Here is a 24,709-nt window from a genome sequence, read left to right as displayed (position 1 = left end):
ACACAAAAATATATCTGCAAACTCTTCTTGGTTTGCTGGTTTTTCATGTATTTCACCGCATGATTGAGCCGGCATCTGAAGAAGGGATAGGAACTAGAATAATCTAGCATTAAAAGTCCTTGCAAAGCCCACACTATGGTAGGAGAGCCAAAGGCTGTGACATTTCTTAAGCCACTGAGAAGTGCAAGTTGATTATAAAATTCTGACAATAGGAGTGAATGGCTTGGGAGGACTCCCTTGAATCTTTTGGCAAGTAAGTAGGAAGAGAATACTGCAAACAAGTTCTCCTATGGAGAAAATCAGAGAAAAACTTAGAAGCTTTAAGGTTATTGCACAGAAACTGCATTAACTTGATTCTTCAGTTACTGTTCTGCAGCGTTCTCTGAAAAGGCAGGAAAGTGAGTAAGGAATCAGTGTATTAGAATCCTATTAAATTGTATCACCTGCCTCCCACAGTGGAAAACATCTTGAGAAAGAAGGTTATAGAAAGATACATGCTTCCTAAGGGCAAAAATAAATTCAGAGGGAAGTGAGGGAACAACTGGGTTCTCTGGTACCACCAAATGTATTGGAGATTTCTTTATAATAAAACAGATTTTCAAACAAATGATGAATGGCAATTCTATGGGTCTGATAAGAATGTGTGGCCTGGAAACACACTGGTTGAGGACAGAGTGTCATTTCAAAACAGATGACAGGAACAGGGCTCCTCAGATATTATCCTGAAATCCTTAAAATTATAAAAATAAAAAAAATGAAGAACTCTTCCCGAATACTAAGTTTGAGGGGCTGGAGAAAGTCATGGCAGATGCTAAAAACCCATGCATTAGACACTCACTTCACTGGTGGAGAAAACCAGAGTTGTTCATCTAAAACACAGTCTATGAGTGCTAAGGTGTGATGCTCACCTGTCTGGACACAAGGAGATGTAGAGCAGAATGAGTAGCACTGCTCCTACTACAGTTGCCAGCAGAGATCGCATCCAGGAGCTAAGCTGGCAGAAGTTACAGTACTGCACAATGGCGATGAGAATCGCGCAACACATAAACATGGTGTACTGCAACAGAGAGAGAGAGCATGAGTTAGCGTCTTCTGCTGACTGGAGCCCTCCTGCACATAAATGCCAGTGTAAATTAAAGACGTGTGATATGAAAGAGAAGGATTCAATTTTGGTTGTATTATATGCATGGCAAGTAATCCCTCACAGTGTCTGCATCAGGACACAGCACCCAAAGATGGAGATCTTCCCTTCAAAGAGCAAGAAAACTTTTAGCACAGGTAGTTCATCACAATTTTCTGTAGATGGAGTTTTATATTACTGCATTATACAACCATTACTTCAGTAACTTTCAATACCTTCAGTTTACCTTTGCAAAAGGTTCAGTGTGTCTTCTTATAAAAAAAAGAAAGAAAACAGAAGAAAGAAAGAAAGTGGAATGGAGAAAGGAGAAGGAAAGCAAAAGAGAGAGCAAGAAAATCAAAACAGAGGAAAAAGATGAAAATAAAGAATAAAAAAGAAAAAAAAAGTGGAAGGTAAACATTTGGTAAACTCCTCTCAGCTGCTGGGGTTAGGCCCTGTCTATTTTTAACCAAACATCAAAATTCCACTGCATTGAAAATGTGAAAGACATTAACCCTCAGAAGCTTCACCCAACTGCCTACTTTTAAAAACACTTTTTAAAGGTTATTATCATACCTGCCAGTAACAGGTGCATTCAAATAAGAAAAAAATCTGTGTTGGTAACAAAAGGCCGGGATCAGTCATCATCAAACTAATGTTTGGTAACACACTCACTTGTGCCAATTTGAAAGGAGTGTTTTAGATTTTCTGTTCCAAACACTGCATCTCAAAAATCTTTTCCCTTTCCACATCTTCACTGGATAAAGAAAAGGAAGCACAGGACAGATATATTGCCCTGAATGTCTTAATTTTCCCAAGATATAATCTTATAGGGGTCAAAACTCTCAAGCTGATGTGCAAATTTCAGATTTATCAAGAATATTCATGACCATCCAAACTAGAACAGAAACTTCACAACCATATTATGGATTTCTGTTCTAGCTACATATGGCAGTTTACAGTATCAAATGATCATTCTCTCACTTTTTCTCTCATTTTAAATTTCCTTTAGAGCTGAAGTGCATGGAATGCAGATTAGCAATTCTGTAGCATAACAAATAAGCATGTGATTCAGAAGCAGACACAGGGTATGGAAAAACACCTTTACATAATTCACCATTTTTAAACCACAATCACAGCTGTTGTTTTTCTGAATGACCCAAAAATGGATAAAAGGAATTTCAGAAGTGTCCATAAGCCCCCCAGAATTTGAACTTACTTTTTTTCCCACATTTCAGGTCTCCTAAAGTGGCAGAGCATGGGTTCTCACTCCAAGTGATGCCCCAGCATGGAGCCAGCCTATAGAGGGTCAGGAGGCGCTGTGTTTTACTATGTAAGCATGGCTTTGGAAAGTTTTTTTTCATTGCTGCTTTGGTTAATTTTGATCTTAATTATTTTATATCCAGGGAAGGTATAAAATGCTATGAATAAAAAAAAACTTTGCAAAACCATGTCATAGTAAAATATGACACTTACCTGACCCTCTATAAATTGACTTCATTTCCTAGAGCTCCATGATTGTTGGAACACTGAACACAAGATGAGTTGGGACACCTCTTGGGGAGTAAGCCAACAGCCCCACAACTTAAGAGGACCTGCAAGAGGAAAGAAAGCAAAGTTCATTCTCAGTTTGGTCATGAACACCACCACCTTAACTGCCACTGCCTGAAGCGCTCAGATTGGCCACCTGATCTGAGCAGGCACCGAGAATACACTAAAGAATGGTTCTTCCAACATTTTTTGTAAATGTTTGGAGAGATGATCAAAGATGGTGATGAATGGGATGATATCAGAGTCAATGGGCAGATTTGAAGGTTTTCACCTCCCTTCAGTGTGAGAACATTCCTACAATTAACTTACTGGTGGTCATGAAGGAGAAAGACCATCATCAAACTGAATAAATAAAGAAATAAACAAATTTTACAGCTTAAAAATGGTTAATTGACATTCACAAAAGGTAAAAGCTGCAAATTATTTTAAACACAGAATGTGAAAGAATATCTAATGCACTTCTCTGTGACTGTGACAATCATGGAATATCTGTTTAATTTGGGAAGGACCAAAAACCGTCTGGTCCATATGCTCCCACAGAACAAACACTTCCCAATACCCTGTAGTAAGCTGTGATAGGAAGAATGAAGAGGATCTGATTATTACCTATGCCCAGGGCCCTGAAATAGCAAGATATTTGTGAAACAGAATTCCCTGAAGATCCAGGAAAGGAAGGATGTTATACTGTGCTACCTAAGAGAAACTTGCAGAAAAACAAACTTTCATCTCCGGTTCCAGTCCATTTTATTCACAAAGTTTTAAAGCATAGATTTTATGCTGTAGTTAGCCTTTAAAGCATTCTATTCTTCCCCTTAGTTAATGTTTAACCCCTTGTTCTCCTCTTCTGACTGTTTTTATTAAAGGAGACAACAAATCCCCTGTGGACCTTTCTGTGGCTGGGCTAAATATGGCAACTTCTTTCAATATTTTTAAACAGACAGCTATTGCATTCCTTTAACCATTCCTGCAGCTCCTGCACAGCACAGTAATCATTTCTATGTGCTATCTCTCTTTCAAGTTCCTCCATTTAACTTCACAATGAAAAAGCATCCACTGCCAATACTGCTCTCATTGTTGAAATTCACTAACGTGCGGGCAAAATTTTAAGTCATACACAGCATCTCCTACTACAAACTCTAAATCAAACCCAGAAACAACACAATGACAAGACTTACACTATTTGTATTATCTAAAACAACACTTGAAAAAAGGGTTTGGTCTAAGAAAAAATAAAAGTATGTATGTAAGCATGTACATAGGCAAGCATTCAGAGGCATCCCTCTCCTCTTTTGTAGGAGAGTTTTCAAATAAGCAAGTGACTGTATTTACATAACAAACTAGGCATTTCATCACACACAAAACCCTATCCCTCTAAGGGATCTGTATCAAACAGATGTAAAGCACGAGGGAGGTGAAGGGAGACAGCAGGCAAGCAACAAGCTTTGTTAGATCCAAAACGTCAGATTATGCAACGGAGTTCGACAACTTACGTGTATATTTGTTTCAAAATCAGAGGTGAAGTGTGAAAAAACTGCAAGAGCTGGGAGAGAAACCAGGATTGCACCTAAAAAATGTCGAGGCAGCCAGCCAGATATCACCTCCAGGAGACGCTTGGTGCAAGTCATCACCTCCTCCAGAAAGAACGCCATTCTGTAACAAAGGAAAGCCCAGAGCCAGCATTAATTTCAGCCCATCACATCGTACATCGCATTTACCTGTAATAATATAACTTCAAATCCTTCATTTAAACTACATGAGCAACTGCAGCACATTACACACCAGAGCACCTGTTGGTGAATTCAGGAAATGATCCACCTTTGCTGGAAGATGACTGGTTGGTGGCTCACAAGGGATGTCAGCAAGTGGGACGGTGCGCTTGGAGAAAACAATCTGAAATCCAAATTTCACTTACTTGGGAGGCAAGCATAGGGAAGATTTCTCTCCATTCACAAATATTTAGCCTTAAAGCAGGTGGGGAGAGGGGAAAGCTTTTACAAGCTAAAAAGAAAACCCATAACATAACACCAGAAATGTTTGGGAAAGAAGGCTGTATGCCCTGCTAAAGCTCAGTCACTCAGAGGCCATGTAAACCCATGCCATCTTCATGTTATACTGCAATCAAAACCAGTTCTCCCAGTTACAACCACCGAGACAGAAGTTCCTGTCTGCAATCAGACTGTTCCCTCTCATTAGGGAAGGGGAAGAAGAGTGTGGGCTGAGAGCTGGCACCCTCGGCAGGCAGCAGAGCCCGAGAAGCAGTTGGGATGAGCACCTCGGGGGCCAGCTGGCACACTCCTCCATTGCCTGTCGGGATCTATCACAGCAACCCAGTTGGCTCCGCACAAGGCACGCAGGAAGGAATGGTTCTTTCCTCAAGCTGCTGATAAAGTGACGGCTCAAACCTGTGAAGTGCTGAAGGAGCCAACTGGAAGAGCTCTGGAGAGCAGCTTTACAGAGATACTTATTAAATGAGAGCATTTCTAATTGTTAACATTAATAAGGAAAGGTAAAAGGACACTTAATGCTTGAGGATATGGCATAGAAAAAGGTTATCTATCTACAAAAACAAATCCTCAGGACAATTTCCTTTTTACAGCTCAAAAACATTACTCACTCCAGAAAAATTCCAACTGCAGTTCAAATTTCTAATTATTTTTATGAAGCCATAAAAAGGTAACATAGTACACTCAGCTTCATTCAAAGCCACTGCATGTGGATGTATGTAATTGTCAGAATCAGTCTAGGCAGGTAATTCTGCTTTTGTAACAGCAGACTACAGCAGAGCCCAAACAGTAAATAATAAATACAACATACACTAAATATGAAATTCACCATCTCTAAAGTTACACAAGTTATTCTGTATTACCTACAACTTTTAAAAGAGGAAAAGCTACCCACTGAGTTTTTTAACACTTTTATCTAAAATACAAGGTATTACTCTGGATAAAAGCTTGACACAAACCAGAATAAATTTGAAGTTCTTTATGTGAATTTGACACTTACTCCACAGCTTTAAATACGTATTGTTTATGATTGATATTTTAATTCTCTGGTCCAGACTTCTGTGTATTTTAGGACCCCAAACATTTTTTTTGAAGCTTCGAGAGCTCTTCTCTGATTTAATATATTAAAATCTGGAAATTACACTTAAATGCATAAAAAAATTCGTGGTAACAGGATTAAGACGCCGTAATACATCAGGGCTCCACGAGAGGGTGCTCACAGATTTGCTAGCTCCTAGTTTAACGGACTTCCATTTGCACGAAAAATGACAGCTATATTCCATCATAAAAAAGAATTTCTAAAGCACAGAAATTTTTAAAAAAAGTATATAAAGCAAAAGAAAATTTTAAAAAAGCTCTATAAAAGAAGAACTGTGTTTTCTGAAGTGTTATATACTGTCCCAACTCAGTTGCTTCTAACATCAGTGACGGAACTGTCTGTGCCTGTCTTCAGTGGCAGCCTAGTTCACCCAGTAACAAGTGCTTCTGAAAATGCCACTCGAGTTCATGCCTCTGAAAATTAAGGTCAATTCTCCCAAAGCCTACAAATTAGTATTAGCATTTACATGGCTAACTGTGAGAAAGGAATTGGAGATTCACAGCCTGGTTTGGGTTGAAAGGGACCTTAAAGCTCATCCAGTTCCAATCCACTGCCACAGGCAGGGACACCTTCCACTAGACCAGGCTGCTCCAAGCCCTGTCCAACCTGGCCTTGAATGCTGCCAGGGATGGGGCAGCCACAGCTTCTTTTTCAAGGAAACCAACCTGGGCCACAAAGCTGAGCACTTGTGGGGCCAGGCTGCATCCTGGTGCTCCCACTGGCAGCTGGGTGGGAAGCCCAGAGAAGTGGGATCCGAGGAGGCAGATCATCGACACCTCTGCCTACGCTCTACGTGATGTTCCACATCGCTCCCATGCAGGCTGGCACAGGAACCAGCTCTGTGGCACGCAAATCGTGGCAGATACCCAGTGCAGCTCATGTCTCTCAGCACATGTTGCTGCACCACGGAGCCCCAACCCACACAACAGGGGCTCCCTGGTGCAGAAAGCTTTTCTAGTTTTAATGTTTTTTGCCAAGCCTCTATGCCAGGACAAATTCTTGTGGGAACTATAGCAACAAATCCTGCCATGAGGATACTTCTTTATTTAGGCAGCTGTGTGCTTCAAAAAAGCTACTGCGAATTCCAGGACAATGGCACATTCCTTGTGATAATGTTTTACCTTGTTGCATTGATCTCCTCCTCCCCACCCCCCTCCAGTATTTATCACAATCTTCTGCACTCTGGAATTACAACAATTGAAATATCATCCTTCACAAAACAGCGAAAGCCTGGGAATACAGCACAACCCTTCCACTGCAGGAAGTAAGAAGTGCATTAAAACCAGACAGCAAGGAGAGCTGCAGACAGATTTAATGGCTACAGGGCAGTATCAGTAAATAATGCAGTGTCAGTGGGTAGCTCAACAGGGCTTAAATGCTAAAGCATCCAAGATGTTTACACAAGCTGGAGTTCAAATTAGTAACTTTGACATAAATGATTAATGGGTAATGGAGAATGTTATCATCATTCCTGTATTTACTGGCAGTTTAAAATCAATTCCCATAGTTCACATCAAAAGCTTTTGGCACAGCAGCAGTTTGGTGGGATATTAAAGACCAAAGCCACAGATGTTAGAAATAAATAAAGGCAAACAGAATACATTGTTTTCCCTTGCAGCAATACTCTGTATCGGTCATGGTGGTAACAGAAGAGTTCATTACCCTGAAGTTGCAGAAAACAATTTCAGCTCCTAGTCACTGGAATTTCAGGAGAACCAACTGGCCTTGGTTATGGACAGACCATGGGTGCTACTTCAGCAAGCCCAGGAAGTGCCAAGCATAGGGCTGTTTTGTCAGACAAGAGCAGTTCCCCGCTCTACTGTTTTGATTGTACTTGCTTTCTTCATCCGGAAGATAACTTTTTGCTCTCTAGAAAGGTTCTTTGAAATTCATTAATCAACTTCTGCAGTGCTCCCACCTCTCACTCTTTTGAGCAGTGCTGAAATAGCCACTACTGTGGCCTCACTTTACTGTGAAGTCTGTGCTGAAGGATGTTATTAGATAATAAAAGTAACACTTTTTTTAAGAGTGAACTTATTTATAACAACAAGAACTAAATGTCAGAAGTATCTAGTTAACAAAAATCCTGTATTTACAGCTAAAATAGTGGACAGGTGTTGGCTGGAACTAGATGATCTTAATGTCCTTTCCAACCCTAACAATTCTATGATTCTATGTCTTTTAGCTGTACTCCTGCAGAAGGAAGCACTCCTAAGAATCCCAAGTGAAATCTCACATGCTGTTGTATGTTCAATGACATTTCCCAAGGTACTTTTACAAAATAGTAGAACTTTAGGACCTCTTACCCTTCACCTGCACTCATGAAAGTCAAAGTAGTCACATTTCAAGCAGGCAGGACATTCTTTGCACTACATCTACAGAACAGGAGATGGCATCTCCCACATGCTCACAAGTGAAACGCCATTTTTTGTGCGCAGCTTTGTACAGGTAATTTTAGAGTGGCACTTGTGAGAACCATTGGATCCTCATCTACAGATACTCCAGTAACCTATTAGGAGACACCTCAGAGGAATCAAAACATCCTTCTTCCTTGTAAGCTTTGCTCCATGAGGACCTCTCTTCCAGAACTTAAAGTTTCAACTTGTTTCACATTGTACAAGCAGCGATACAGCATTCCCCTCCCACTACTGCAGCTGGACTAAAGCTCTGAGCCACAAGAGTGAGTACTTCCTAGGCTAAGTCCTGGATTCAATTAAGAGTTAGACTGATTTAAAGACAGGGTGTTTCACATCATGACAATGGAAATACAATAAGAAACTTAGGCAAGAATTTTTTAGTCCTAAAATAATCCCTTTTCCTGAAATTCTGGGATTGTGCCCAGCATTGTAATCCAATCGCCTCCCTTAAGATATCTCAGTGGTATTTTGTGATTGTCATTTGGGATGACATTTCTGCACAGGAAGTTCTGCACTGTTTCTATGAGTAATGAGCGGTCAGAGTGAGCAGTCCTCACTTTGAAGAGGGAAAAGATGATTTTCTTCTTTGTGCTCAAGGGAAGTATACAGAAGTGTGTGTCATAGGTTGTGGAGCCCTGAGCAGTCTAAAAGCATATTTTATGTATTTACTATGAAGTAAATACATATTGGAAATTCCAAACAAACAAGAAAAAGCCCTCCAAGCCAAAACAGATAGCTTTTCCTAAAAAAGTACCCCCCAAATATGACATTGTCATTACATTTAAAACTGAACACCTACCAGAAAGCTTCTAAGATCTTTCATCTACAAACTGGTGTACAGTATGAGGCTATTTTCAAGAAGGTATCTGAGTAAGACCTGCTCAGTTCCAAGATGATCCTGTTTCATACATTAAGAGATTTGCTGAGGTATCACCTTAGGTGTGATCAGAGTTAAGCCAAATACTAATTATATCTCATTAGTATAGGAAAGACTGTGAATGTGAGCCCAGGGTAGCAAGCTCCTGAGAACCAACAGCTTGTAACTGTGGAGTAAATACAGAGTAATTTGCAGACACTTCCCTCCCACCAAAAGAAAGGAGCAACACATCTCTCACTTGCACAACAAGGGCTCCGGTAGCAAGGGATACATGGTGACTTGATTCCTAAGCTCCTACTCAACTGCCAACTTGACGGAGAGGTCAGGGAATGGCAGCCGTCACTTATCCCATCCAGTGATTTCTATTTCCCACACTAACCAGGAGAATCTGTGGGGTCTTAAGATTAATAGTCAGCTTGACTTCAGTGAGTGCAGCAGGTGCTAGTGACCACCAATCATCTGCACCCGTAGCAGTTGTGCAGGAATTGCAGTATTCCATGTGCCCAAACTTGTGAGTGCTCCTTTGGATGAAGACAGTCCTGCATGCATCAATACAGTGTTTATTGAAAACCTGTTATTTTTATGCCAGGTGGGATGACGTGAATTCTGATGTTCTCCACAGTGTGAGATGTTTCTCAATCCATTTTTCAAAGCAGAATTAAGCACAGAAGAATAATTAGTATTAAAATATATATTCTTCTAAGACTTAAGAGTCATCCTGAAACACTTCCTTTTTAATCTTACTGACTTTAAATGAGGCATCCAAGCCAGCTTAGGAAGTAAAATTTGGGCTTTAAGCCAACATAGTCTCATGAAAATATTAGAAATGTCAGTGGCAAAACCAAATAGTGTTAAGAAAACACTATAAAGCCACTTAAACTCACCTCGGTGACAGCCCAGGCTCACTACAGCACGGCTCTCAATAACACAGTGCTGCCACGAGGTTAAACCCCTGTATGACTGTACACAGCTCAGAAAGACAAAACCTCTTTGTGAATTCTCAACTATACAGGTAGCCTATAGAAAACAATTTTCTTTCTCCTTAAGAAACCTGTAAACCACCAATTACAGAACAGGACTGAAATAAAGCCCTATGTACCTCCATACAAAAATTTCAGGATTACAGTAATAATTCTTTTAAATGTACAAAATAAAAAAGGCAAATTCAATATAGTATCAAGAACAATAATGAATTGAAAAATACTAAAATGGAGTAAAAATTTACCTGCAAGGTGAATGAACACGAGTTTTCTCCAAACATACCAGGAGAGTAGAAACTAATTCTTCTGCAAAGTGGTGGCTGAGTTAGCCAGAGCTGAACAAATTTAAGGTACAATGCCATTGTCACTGAACCCAGACTAGCTGCTCACTCCTGCCTTCCTACTCTCCTACTGGTGCCACGGAAGAGCTGCTTGGCCACATTAAACTGACAAAAAACCTTCCCTCCTACCCAAGACAGAGTACAGACATTGTTTTGGAAAGGGGAAAATGTATTTCTGATGTGAGAGACAGGACAGAGCAACAGTTAATCCAGTGTAGGATGCACTAGAATGACAGTCCTACCAGTTCAACTGTCTCCCAGGACAGGTCTTAACACTTTCTGACTGCCTAGAATTTCTAAAAACTCCAGAATCACAATGTTATTCAAACAGCAACTCTCAAAGACACCTGGTAAGAAATACTACCCTTAAACGCATTTCCACTGTTCATAAATGACCTTTGTCTACTAGATGTCAACTTTCATGTATGTATGCATATACATTTATACACACACTGAGTTAAAAGCTTGTGTCAGTGGCTTAAGTACTAATTGAGTATTTTTTACCTTGACCCTGAGAAGCCAAAATAAGAGTGCAAACTGCAATCTCTTGTTCCTTTTTAAACAACAGCAGAATGGCTTCTAACTTGTAATTACAAAACCGTTTTAACTTACCCATACCTGACAGATTTGCAGAACTACATGTAGGACATGCATTTCCACACACCAACCTTTCTAACATGCTCTTGTGCCAGGGAAAGTGCAGTGAAAACGGGAGATGAAGACAGCAGAATAAAGTTGCTCTCACAAGTACAAACAAGCAACTTATTGTTAGGTCTGTCATCTGGGTTAATAACAGGCTACATGTGGTATCTGTATAAATCAGGCAACACACCCAGGAGAGCATGAGTTTACGGAACATTTGTACAGGCCTCACCTCCAAGGGCACAGGAGGGGTTGAGGTACAGGGGTTGCAGGGGACACCTTTAAGGATTCATGGATCAGGGATTCTTCACTGCAGGCTGTGAAGAGCCAGCATGGGGCTGGCACTGCCTGCAAAGCCACCCTTTCTGCAGGGACAAACCAGTACCACTTCCATTTTCAAGGACTGCCACACAGCCCAGGGGGTCAGGGGAAATGCTGAACTCCAATTATGTGTCAAACAGAGAAAACAAAACTATTTAACTATTAAACCCATGAGACTTGAAATACAGATCATAAAGAGAACTAATTCTAGATAGATGCAATGTGACTTTTCTTTTTTGTCCACTTTTTTACTTTTCTTGTTTGTTTGCTTTGAGAAAAGGACTGTTCTTTGCATTTCTGATAAGTTATTTCAGTTTTAAGACCAGAATGGTGTTCTTTTAGCTGAGAATTTTAAGTTTTTATTTTAAGGACAGATTACCTTTCAGTTTGAACTCCCTCACTCTGAAGGCCCTGTGACGGGAGAGGGTATACAGCTGTGTGTAGGATCACAAGGAACAGTAAGGGGCAGGCATGACGTGAAGATTTTGTTTCCTTAAGTGACCTCTATCAGAGTTATCTTTTTCTCCTATAATTTCTGTAGCTAGACCTGTCTTTGCACAAGATGTGCCTCAAGCCTTCTTGGCTTCACTAGCGCTGTTCTCCAAATATAACAGACCATCCAAGTGAGTTCCCAAGATATTGTCAGAAAAATGTTCCCAAGCCAGCCACCATTTCAGTTCTCACTGCTATTTCAAGACTTTTTTATGCTGTATTTACCTAATTGAGATGACAAGGGACAGCACCTCTAGCAGGATGGCGATGATGAACACCACAACTGCTCCAGGTGGTGGAGGGGATGCGACCATCCCGTGTTTCAGGAAACACGTGATAGAGAGTATAAGGAAGACTGTGGTAGAGAGGAACACATCCAGGAGTGAGCTGAAGGTAGCGCTGGCAAACGTCTTCACTGGAGCATTCCTTATAACCTGTGTGGAATACAGGGATTGAGGGAAGGGATGAAAATAAATAAATGCTATTTTGCTGAATTTGATTGTGCCATAAACAGCAGCTCACAAAACCAAATGAAGGAATACAGAACATTTTGCCACCTCATTAATCCAGCGTAAGTACTGTTTTAAAACAAGAGACAGCAGAGGTAGTTCAACGGCCATCAGTGTCCTGAGAATAAATCTGTGCTGGAAAACAAGTACTGGCAGCACAGCCCTTTGGTCTGAGGTGATTTTTACAGAGTATTATAATACAGAAATACATCATATGAAAAGTGTCTATTCTATGCAAGGAAACATAAACCCCATAATTACTAGGAGATAAAGTTGTAAGAAGTTTTCAATTTACAACATGCCTTTAAGCTCCAATGGTTGCTGAAATAAACCCTCTAAACACTACTCTACAGAAACAGTCTCTTGCTCATGGCAGAGTTCACATCTCCCTTTCATCCCAGACTAGAAGCAGCCATCAGGAAGCTATGTAATCTGCATTCATCAGAGCCCAGGACATCAAGTTCTGTTCTTCCGTAACTCCTCACCACACATTCCCATCCCATCTCATTCTGGCCACACTGCTGTGCATCTGTGCTGTGTGCTCCTTTGGCCAGTCCAGCTGAAAACGAGATCATGAGCTTCACAACCTGGCTTACTTAGATTGGCTCAGTTGTATGAGAGCTTATGTCTGCCCAGAAAAACAGAAAGTACGTTATCAATATCACCATGAAGTAGCTCAGTTTGAGTATTCTGGTTCAATTGGAATTTATTTTACTCCTCAGAACTCTATCTGCACTTAGCAATATTGGGAAAATGAACTTGTTCCTCATTTGTACCCTCTATGCAACCTAATAAATTCAGCTAGTATCATTTCAGTGCCAAGATTACCTTTTAATGAGAGCTGTAGCATAATCCTGTTAGTCCACACAAAAAGTCACACAAATTGAATTAAGGAAAGCAGCACTGTAGCCTGAAGTGACAACATTAAAGATGCCCTAACAGTGTAAAATAGCACCTAATTTCCAAACAAGAACAGGCTAAGCAAGCTCCTGGGCAGTACAGCCACTTATGGACAATGATCACAAACACACATGCAGCCAGATTAGAGGTCAGTTCAGTCGTGTTGGAAATTACTCTCAGCAACAGTTTACTGTAATGCAATTAAAGAACTAGGAGTGCTGACAAATCATTTCACTCTCCAAGGGAAGATTTTGTTGTTGTTGTTGTTCTGGACCAGTTTTATGCTAATATTGAGGCTTTAACAGGTTTTTGCCCATGCTGCAGTTACTGCTAGAGAGTGAAGATTCCCATTTCCAGGGAGTTCCACATAATTTCCAAACTAATAGTTTGGCACTAACAAAATGCACAGACCACATTCCTGCTCATACTAGGAATTTCCTACATATCTACAGTAATAGTCAAACATATATAGATTGACCTATCACTACTTCATTTCTCTTTCCAATCTTTCCATTGAGAAGAACTTGATTTACTGTTTTCCGTATAGTTTGTGCATGTTTTGCAGGCTGTATCCCATCGGACATTTCTCTCTGCTGTTGCTACATAAGGTTTATTCAGAGATACCACCAAAACACAGTGCGGTGGGATGAGTATGGAGCTCCTGAACAAAGTAAGCAAACTGAACAGCAGCACAACTATGCTTCTCTTTGTTATTAAGAAAAAACCAAACTCAAATGGTTAAATCTCATTTGTAATCACTGGAAAAGAAGCAAATATCTACTGATATGGAAAGCCTGTGACATTATTAGCTGCCAAAGGAAGTAAGGACTTTTTACGCTCAGTGTAGAATACTGAAGAAAGCACCAAGATTCTCACAATTTACTCACTGTTCTCAGAATTATGCAGTGATTTGAACTGCCTGTTTCTAAATGCAGCACGCTTAACAGAATTTAGGACATTTGAGTTCAGAGCAGGTTTGGGTTCCACAGGGACAACTGTGAGACTGTGACATGAACAAGGATTAAATTCAGTTACCATTTTGAAAGTTAGGATATTTGATGAGAAGGCAAGTAGCATTTGGCCCTAACCAACTTGAAAATGGAGAAAACGCAGGTGAGAAGTATTAGTGTATTGTACTAGTGTATCTTGGTGGACTGTGAAAATGCACTGCTAGTCCAAATGTTAGACTAGACTCAACACATGGCACAAGACAGGTAAACTGGAAGGAGACTGCTTCCAGAGGCAGCAATAAGAAGTAGTAAATCACATTGAACGTTTCATGACCCTTGTCATCAACTGCAACGAAAAGTGTTAAAAATAATAGCAGATAGTTGCTTAGACAGATTACAAAAAGAAACCAATGCTGAAACATACCTCTTCCTGATAGCTCGTTCTGTAGGCCATCTCCAAATCCTTATCCAAGAAGTTCAGGCTCAGCTTGTTAATTGGTGGTTTAAAGAAATAGTCTTTCATGAGGCTAGAGAGAAAAGATGGTATCAGCATCAGTTATTTCAGCTATTACTCTTTGAGAGCCCCTCCTTCCATGGTTTCTATTTCTAGGGAAACTGGTACTTGGCTTTGAAGTTCCTGCAGGTTTTCTTTGCTCTCGGTCACTGAGATACCCACTTACCCACACCGCTGTTCAGTCAAAGGAAATACGTTACATAAAAAATAACAGAGCAAATTTTCATACTTTCAGAAAGAGATTAACAAGTCCCTCCAGAAACTTAACAGCTGTAACCCCAGATGACTACAGCTAATTGTAAATAAGCCAGAAAGTAACAAAGGTTAATTGCTGCTACAGAGGCACAGCCTCAGGAGATGTGTGGCTGTGGGGTATTTGTGTCTTGGGTGGAATTCTGTTGTTCAAAGCAAGCCAAGGATGACAAAGGTAACAAACTGTCAGGGGAACAAAAAACCCAATGAAACACATTGTCCATTTTAGAAATCAGCACCTTTTTGTTATTTCAAATACATTAAAGTAACTCAGTAACTCAACTGGGAACATTCCCAGTGTTAATGATCTGAGCCGTGGAGAAACGGAATCTGAGGAGATGGGTAGCTTAAATGTAGTTCTGAAAAAGAAGACTTGAAATCACCAGAATCATCAACAAAGGCACTGACAAATAATGAAGCCAGCTCACTAGGACTAACGAAGCAGGAGGCAGCATCTACCAGCGGGTGTTTATGCACTCCTTCACCTTCTCTTCCAGTGTCAGGTGCAGAAAAAAGTCATAAAAGAGACCTCAATCATTAAAAGTTGTTTCTATTCCTCATCCTCTGCAGCGGAAGTGGAACATTTTTGAGTTTTATATCAGTTGTCAGAGGTTTCTGAAAGAAGTTTTCTAATGACACCTACAACACTTGGTGTGCAAACCTTTTCTTTCTCCAGTAGGTGTTAAAGAGCTGAAAAGATTCAACTTACAGTGCACAGAGTGCTTTGTGCCTGACAGTCACAGGGTAAGGTCATGTCTCTTACACGACTTTATTGCTGGGACTGCCCATCACACTCTCTTCTGTGCCACCCTCATCTGAGACTTCCAAACACTGTCTCTTGGTATGAAACTCTTTTAATTCTCAAGCACTTGTTATTTACATTAAACTAGCTGGTTTTGAAATAGCTGTAGAAACAGCTTCTTTCCAAGTGCTTTTTCCACCTTGAAAATTCTAGCACTGGAGCAACAGAGTGGGCTATTTTCAAGTTGATCTCTCTAAGCAAAACCCAGAGATACACACAAGATCAAATCCTAAGCAGATGAAGAAACTGAAATATCCCACAGAGCTAACCTGTGCCTGAATTGTTTTTTCTCAGGGGGTGGTTTTGTTTTCTTCTCTTTTTATTTTTCATGAACACTTGGCTAAGAGGTTTTTTTGGAAGTACAAGCTCCCAGCACAGGATGTCATGTGGGAAGTATTTTCTTCCTTGAGATGCAAGACCAACGAACCACACATTCCTAGACTGAAGCTTGATAAGACAGAAGACTTCAACCATGATTATGGCAGACACTTTATAACCTTGAAGCATTCTGGCCTTGGCTAGAATATTAAAAATACGAAAACCATCAGGATACTGTGGAGGGATGACAGGACACATTCACTTGAGTCCTTTTTCCCTCTTTCATTCTTCCTTGTCTTCCCTCCCTCCCTCATCTCTCTTAGATATTTCTAAGTTCATCTTATAATATGAATTTTGCAAGCTTTTCCCCTTTCCTTTCCTCTCCTCATCTCTCTTGTAATACTGTTGAATTCACTTTCTTCCTCCAGAGGAGCTCATGATGAGAATGGTGATGCTGTGCTGGAGCTGCAATGGTTAAAGGATGTAGGAAGAACAATCCCATTTGTCAGTGCAGCATGAAACAGAACATATAACACGATGAAACCAGGGCAAATGCAGCATTTCTGATGTCATCCAACCAAACTATGCCAGACCCGCTCCCTGTCCATTGTCATCTCTTCCAAAGAGGAAGATCCCAGTTTAGTTGACTAAACAGACTAAACATAATCTGCTTCCCAGGAGGCGCTGTGCCTCCCCAGCACAAGTGATTTCTGTTTTCCCTCAATCAAGTAAGACTGGGAAGTGGGAGATGAAAGAAACAAACAGATTTTTAAAGTATTTAAACAGGAAATTGACCCAAGCAGGGGATGATGGGCTGCAGAGAACCCAGCTTCTGGGAGAGCTTGGTATTTCTGCTCTGTAAGTCTACAGAGATCACATCTGTAAGTACTGTCCTGATTATGTATGAGTATTTGTTTCTTGTATTTCTTCTAAAGGTTTATAACCTAAGGAATATGTCATTTTTCTTGGAAATAAAAATCTAAAAAGTGAAAATCCTCTGAGGGTATCCCTAATGAAATTAGTTTAAACATTTTGCTCTCTTACATCATAGTTTTCTTTCAAAATGCACAGTAACATGCAGATTAACATGAACAAAGCTTCATATTTTCACAGTGGTTTTAGTAAAGCCAGACTCAAAAAAATATGCTGTCTGACAAATACTTATAATCAAGATGTAAGAAGGTGCAAACTGGTAACTTCTATGAAAAGGAATCTTGTGTAATGCAACGATGTGAACATGATGCGCTAACACCGCCTTTATTATTATTGTTTTTAAAGACAGCTGGAACTGTGCTGAGGTATCTGTCACAAGCATCTCATGACATCTCAGCATGCAGAGACCAGTGGCTGCTTGTGAAACTCTCAGCCACACACCTAAACTCTAAAAAGAGGCTGGGAAATGAAAAATATCACCAGTGTCCAGCATTTCCTCTTAGCCAGCCCTAGGCAGCTTCCTAACACAGTTCACGGGCCCCAGATCCTCCTTAGGATGTGTTTAATTCTTCCCAGATGTACAGGAAGCTGGTGTGGCTAATTTATGCACCTTATCACTGTATCTGGGTTAGGTACTTTCTGTTAATAGGCATTTATATCACTGACCAGAACACCAGCATTGTGCACCACATGTGCACATCACTGCACAGTGCCAGAGGAAGCTCACCCTTCACTGCTGTTGAGTGTGTAGTAACTAAAACCAAAGCATCAGAACTCCAGTATTATTCTTGTGAACAGGGTTTCACTTACAATGACCATGGGGAAATTTGGACTTCACCACCCCTCTCTGAGACAACTCCAATTTCCCATTCAAACATCCTCATGGATACTAACTTAGTCAAGACTAGCAATTTTTACTGTAGGAGATCAAGAATGTTTTTAAAATGACTTATTACATCACATCAAGAAACGTTAAGAAGGATTAATGTAAAATGGTAGACTTACAGCATTTTGCATAGACCTAATTAATCAGAAGCTTATTTTTGGAAAGTTATGTTTACATGAACCAAACTCAGCAGAGAAGTTTCCCTGGCAACAAGAAATGGCCCACTTAATATGGTAATGATGATATTTAATTGAGACCAAAAAAAAAGCCAGGCTTTGACTGATGTCACACATGGTCCTACTTTTTCCTTTTTCCAAATCAGAAAAATCATCAATGTTGTAAATGGAAGAGGAAAGCACCAGGATCACAAAGGACTGAGCTAAATACCTTCAGCAGAGCAACTGCATAAATTCAGCTACTTCTATAACTTAAAATTTGCAGCATGCTAGTTACATTTTAAACAAAATCCAATTTGTTCTTGCTGATTTCTACTGATATTTGGACTTTCTCAGTCTGTATCTCTTCTGATATTTGAAAATATCAGCTAAACACCTATTCTCAGTTACTAATGACAGACCATGCACTGGGTCAAGGGATGAGGAAATGAGACAGACACTAAATTTTACCTGAAGTTGGCCATAGGAGAAATGTAATCTGAAGAAATCTAGAGAAAAGACCAGAAAGAGACTGGTATCTCTCCCTCTCACTTCTCCTTGCTTTAATGAGTTTTTCAGCTAAAACAACAGTGTCCCTGGTTCCAAGCAGCGTGGAATCTGAACAAGCATCCTGTTTCAAGGATATTTAACTAAAATACCCTTAATCTGGGTGGAACAGTGAAGCAAAAAATTAGAATAACCATAAATAAGAATAAACTCAAGTTATCTGTTTAGTTGCTTCAGTCAAATCACTGCCATAGTAATAGAGATATGGTTGTGCAAGTATAGAAGTCACACACTAATGAATTCTGAAGAACATATTTTCCTGTGCCCTAAATAAGGCTTTTGTTTGAAACAGAGAGAGAAGCTCTTTACAGAAGAATGAAAGAAGAACTTCACAATATTATGTAGGTATGTAGTAGGTGCAGGAGAATTCACTGCTATTAATTATGCTTCCAAGTCCAATATGATTTCCAGGTATTAGTCACACAATGCTACCAGATGTTGCTCTTTTGCTATACAAAAATGTGAGGTTTTGTGGTTCAGATTTTATTTTACACTTTAAAATGCAGGGAAAGGTAAACACTTCTGTGCAATAAGAGGACTTCTGAATGTAGAGGTAAGAATTCAACTTCATGACAAGTCGTTTAAAGAGTATTTTTCCTTTTTGAATACTTGACTGAAGAATGCCCATTGACCACACAAATGATGAAATGTATTCCTGAACAGAATGTTTCTGACATCAAGTTCCTATTGTAGTTTAAGCAGAATACAGACTAAGGATCAGAAAACATATGACATATGTTAACAATAATTACTGACATTAGGCAAAAAGCACACAAATAAAGATTAAAGATATGGGACCCCTGTTACTGACCTCTCACCTTTACACAATTTTATACTGTACAGCTCTAATTTCCTTACCTGTCTTCTTTAATCACATCCACAAAGTGAGCATCTGTTTTCTCTCTGATGTTTTTGAACCTCAAAGGAAGAAGAGCTGACTGATCCAGACTCACTCCGCCCCATCTTCCTTTCTCCTGCAACATTTCATAAAGCGAGGTTTGACTATTGCTGAGCTTTTCTTCCTGTGGAGGACTCAAAAGTCCATTTTGAGTCTTTGGACTGTGTCCTCCTGGACCCTGAATGACAGAAAGCAAAATACAACAGGGAACATTAGTGGCTGAGAAAGTAGAAGAGATTTTATGGAGCAAAAGTTGAAAGAGGTTCTTCCCTAAGCACACTGAGCTTCTACCTGATCATGTCAAAGACCTAACCCTACCTGCCTTGAAGGTGTTCACATCTTCTGTAAGGCATGCTGATTTAGGCAGCATCTTTTTGCCTCTCTTTGGAACCTAGGAACCAAGGTTCCAAGAAGCAGAAAACAAAGCACATTTTCACACACGCAATGAAGACCACCCACAAGCCCCAACTTCTTTCTCTGATCTTAGGAGTCAAGATGCTTCTAAAAAGCTTTTTAAAATCCTACTTAGACTGTGTTGTCTTTCCACATGACATGAGACATTTCCATAAGTCATGAGACAACTTATTCTGTCAGCCCTTGCTTCCACTGACCACTACAGCCCTGCTGCTTTCTCAGACAGAGCTTCCTGCAAATGAAACCATGTTTTCTTCACTAAAATATACTACTTCTTTCTGGCTTTCTTTTGCCTTTGCATTAATTAATGCTGCATTTTTAAATTGTGACAAATGCAAACGTGTATCAAACTTGGCATATTTGAATGTTCATCTCCCCCACCATCTTACCATTTATCATGTATCATTTATCCTCATCCTGAAACCTACTCATGACAGAAGCTTCTTCATTCCTGCCTGTACAGCAGTCAGCACAACAGTGACAAGCTCCTCCAGAAGAGTATTCTTGGATGCCACCACAGTGACCATAAATACCATAAATATAATTCACCACCCCAACTATGCACTGAAACATGTTACTTAGATTGTAAAATCAACTTAGTTAAAGTTAAGAAATACCTGGTTTCTGGCTGCTCATGCAGAACTAATTCAACCTATTTGTATTATCTATCATAGGATCACAAAATGGTCTGGGTTGGAATAGACCTTAAAGATCATCTAGTTTCAATCCCCTGACATGGGCAGGGATACCTTCCACTAGACCAGGTCACTCAAAGTCCCATCGAACCCGGCCTTGAACACTGCCAGGGATGGGGCAGCCACAGCTTCTCTGGGCAACCTGTGCCAGTGCCTCACCACTCTCACAGGGAAAAATTTCTTCCTAGTATCCAATCTACATCTCCCCTCTTCGAGTTTAAAGCCATTTTGCCTTGTCCTACCACTACACACCCCTGTAAAAAGTCTCTCTCCACCAAACAAGGAATATGAATATAGAGAGGTATAACAAAAGCTGAAGACACAGAGAGATGACTAATGGAGCAGCAGAATGTCACTTTGTGAAGGGAAGTCAGAAGGCACTCAGGCTTGGCTCCTTTTTTGACTTAGCAATAACTTGCCAAGACCTTGAGGGCTAAAGTCATAACAAGGTGTGTTGGAATGGTTCCCTGGGGCTACAGGAAAAGCAGGAGGGAGGTGGGCTATGCTTCCCCTTCCTCCTGCCCAGGAGGGATGCAGGATCCCCACCCTGCAGGCCGCCCTGATGGAGCTGTGAGTTCCTAGAGCCGTTTGCTGGGAGCCAGGCGATGAAAGGATTCCCAGTCTAGTCCCTTCTACCACTCACAACAGTTGTTTTGGCAGCTTGCAGGTGTTCCCAGCAGAGTGGCAGCAGATGACAAAGTAGAACAGGAAATTCAGTAGTTACCTTGGTGTGCTGCCAATGTTTTGCTGAAGACCATAATCATCAGAAGAGAAAGGTGATTTCAGCAACACATATCTCAGCAAAAGCAGACCAAAAACAAGTCCCAAGACTGGAGAGACACTTGCGTATGACAGAAGAGGACTCCCCTGCCAAGCCAGAAACACAAGAACTTCTCCTATAAAAGGTCACCAGTTGCTTTTCTTAAAGAAAACGTTCAGCATCTTCAGAGAAAGTCTTCCTGCAACTGTAACACGTTATCCAGCCTATCCAGAGGGAACAACGCTATGGAGAACAAGACATGTTGCAGTGCCAGGGTAAACTCTGGTTTTAGATGAGAAGTACTAACAAAGGCAAACCAAAGAGAAATGTCAAAAAAGTTGCTAGAAATTAAAGGTTTTCATTGTTTGGTGGGAGTTCTTTTTAATTCATGCTAAGGATTATATTTGCTCAGAGCACTTCCCAGAACTTGAGGCCTAAAAAAAAGATGAATGTCATAGTTATCACCTTAGATTTTTCTCCTGGTGAAGAATCTTTCTCCTTTTCCTCACCCTTGCAGCAGTTGTCATTACTTGAAAAGCAGTAACTAAGAGTGCAGCATTTTTGCTATGAACAGCTCAAATAAAAGACAAGGGCTCCATGCACTGTTTGCTTTTCCTGTTACTCAAGTTCATCTGAAAAACACAATGAAAATTCCTGCTCTTTCAGAGAAGGTCAGCATGGACTTCTCTTGGCCTTTTCTCTTTAGCTCCTTGGCAAAGGCTCAAATCCCTAAGAAAATTCTTCCCTTCAGTCAGCTCAAGGTTTTCCTGTGCTGTCTCCACTCTGTTAATCTTAACAGGAGAGGATTAGAGTGTGAAAATGCTTGCGTGTCAGGAGAAAATCCCTATTTATTAAATGTTGTTAGCTCCAATGTTACTGTGGTTTCTGATGGCAACAGCCCGTGTAGGTGTTTTTGAGCACTCAGAGGTTTGATGCGCCATGTGACAGTTCCTTCTCATCAAGAAGAAGCTCCAGAGGCTGTTGGGACCCATGGAAGTCCAAGGACATGGCTAACAGCACTAATGTTTCCTAAGATGGAGGACATGAACGCTACAGGGCCAGGCGCAGTACCAGGGCATGGGAAGGGAACAGACTCCAGAGATAGGTAGAGGGAGCTTGTGGCTCTTCTCAAGAAAGCTGAGACTGCAAAGATTTGGAAATCAAATGCCACGGCACCTTTGTGCACATAGCTGCTCTTTAAGCTTTCAGCTAACAGGCATCCCAGACTTACCGAACAGCCACCTAACTGCTACAATTTTTGCCTTAGCAGTAACAACCAAATCAAAGAAGGACACGTGTGACTTGGCCTCTACTTTGTGCTTCTTCCAGTGAAATGACAGACATTTTATTCAGCACTGTGCAGACCTCTTCTAAGCAAGGTTAGATGACTTGCTCATTAACACACATGAAACTAATACACCTGTAGTAGGAAGAATCTTAAAGGATAATTCTGATGAAGACAGCACATGACATTGGTACCTCAGGAAAAGCTCTGTTTGCAGTCGCTTCCTGGAGTTCCCTGGCATGTGGGCAGAGACAGCCTGGGGAAGAAGCATCTCATGCATATCATCTTGGCAGCCTGGGCAGATCTCCCACGATGTTTTCTGTCTTAAAGATCTCATGCTGTTTTGAGACCAGTACCTGCTGGCCACTCTGCAATATTTCTCTCAGAGATGAAGGGATTATAATTTTATTTTTTCTCAGGCTGTTTCCTAGGAACTCTGGCACAGAACATGGTCTACTGCGTTACATACCTTTTCAGCCCAGTAAGGCAGTCCCTGCTTTTGAGCTTACAATTTCAGTGTAAGAGACAACAGGCCAAATACAGACAGAGTAGAGGGACAAACACAAATTAATGTAGTAGCTCATTAGTAGAATAAGTGCTGGCAAGGTTTTCAATTAGCTCTAAGTGCAAGAAGAGCTGTAAAGACAGATGTGAAGAATAAGATGCATATCTCTGAGTGTGTTTATAACGCGATTATTCCCAGTGAGAGAAAGCATTAAACCTATTTGAAAATATAACAATCAGGTGATGAACACTGCTATCCAATCTGCATTAGGCAGGAGCTTAATATTTAGGAAGGAATGAGAGAAGACAGGTAGAGCAGAGAGGTTACAAAGCCCACAAACAAGATGATGAACCAGCAATGTCTGGTACTCTAAAGAAGCAGGTGACTTCTGCAATAACATCAAAGCAACAGGCAAGGAAAGGAATCTGGGCAGTAGCATGCTGAATATGTGAGACACTGCATTTGTTGCTCAGAAAAAGTACGTGAAATAACTTTAAGGCCATGAATTTCAGCTGGGCACATGAACACGAATGGCTTGTCTTAGAGCTACAACACAGAAGACACTGGCAAGACACATGTAACTTGCGGCTAGATGACACATAGCCAACGGGTGTAAGGGATGGAGAGCACAGTGGGACTGTTTGTCCCACTTGCTTTGGCTATTCTCAGCATAATTTAAAGAGTTCAATTTTAGGTTCTTCTCAGTATCAAACTGGGGTCATAAAACTACTAATAATTTTGAAAATTTGGGGGAGAGCTCGACTAAATTTTAGAATATCTGCTCAAAACCAAAATCAGTTCTGCTGCTTAAGAGCTTGAATAAAGAAACAGCAATACAAAAAAGAGAAAGCTAACTGAAGCAGAGAAATAAAGGGAAATAAGGGAAGTGACAAATACTTAAATTACCTTTGTACTGTTTTTATGCTCATCCTGACAACCATTTTGGATAGCTCCTTCCTCTATGCTGACATCACAGTGGGGAGTAAGGGTGGTACTACATGAAGGGCAAGGCTGCAAGGAGACAAAAAAATTTTAGCCACAAATATTCTGATGTCCTCATAAGTATTATGAAATTTGTAATTTAGTCCACTTGTATACTTGCAGCATGGTTAAAAGATAAACAAAGCTACAGAATGGGCAGCAGGGAGCAAAATTTAACTGGAACAGAATGCACCACTTCAAAAATAAATCACAGATTTTCTGTTTACTGAAAGTAAATCTAATGCAGGGGAAGTTTACTAGTGTAAGATCACAGATACACTGTAATCACTGCCTACTAGCAAAGGACCTCCCCAAGAAGAATAAAATACTCTGTAGTAAGAGAAGTCTACTTTTCTGTTTCAAATCTGCCTGCAAAAGGATCTGAACATCATTATGAGTGAAGACTTAGCACAGTATGCAGCAAAATTCAAATAAAAGCACGAAACACCATGATGCGTTATGAATAACAGTACAGCAAAATGGAAAGCAACAAATCTGAAACTAATAAAGGGAAATACTTTTTCATACAGCACTCTAAGACA

General features: G+C 40.4%; 1 protein-coding gene across 1 annotated transcript in view; it reads right to left on the bottom strand.

Moving 5' to 3' along the window:
• Positions 1 to 24,709, bottom strand: part of ADCY9 (adenylate cyclase 9) — an 84,255-nt gene that overhangs the window by 8,654 nt on the left and 50,892 nt on the right. The window contains exons 3-8 of the mRNA XM_005152484.3: positions 24,093 to 24,197; positions 19,488 to 19,705; positions 14,627 to 14,729; positions 12,069 to 12,277; positions 4,162 to 4,321; positions 909 to 1,057 (exon numbers count right to left, since the gene is read on the bottom strand). Coding sequence (XP_005152541.1) covers positions 909 to 1,057; positions 4,162 to 4,321; positions 12,069 to 12,277; positions 14,627 to 14,729; positions 19,488 to 19,705; positions 24,093 to 24,197 — 944 coding nt within the window. The remainder of the gene's footprint in view (positions 1 to 908; positions 1,058 to 4,161; positions 4,322 to 12,068; positions 12,278 to 14,626; positions 14,730 to 19,487; positions 19,706 to 24,092; positions 24,198 to 24,709) is intronic.

This window comes from Melopsittacus undulatus, chromosome 8 (assembly GCF_012275295.1).
Source record: "Melopsittacus undulatus isolate bMelUnd1 chromosome 8, bMelUnd1.mat.Z, whole genome shotgun sequence".
NCBI classification, from domain to species: Eukaryota; Metazoa; Chordata; class Aves; order Psittaciformes; family Psittaculidae; genus Melopsittacus; species Melopsittacus undulatus.
Note: the sequence above shows the minus strand (reverse complement) of the source record. Positions and strands in the feature narration are given on the sequence as shown.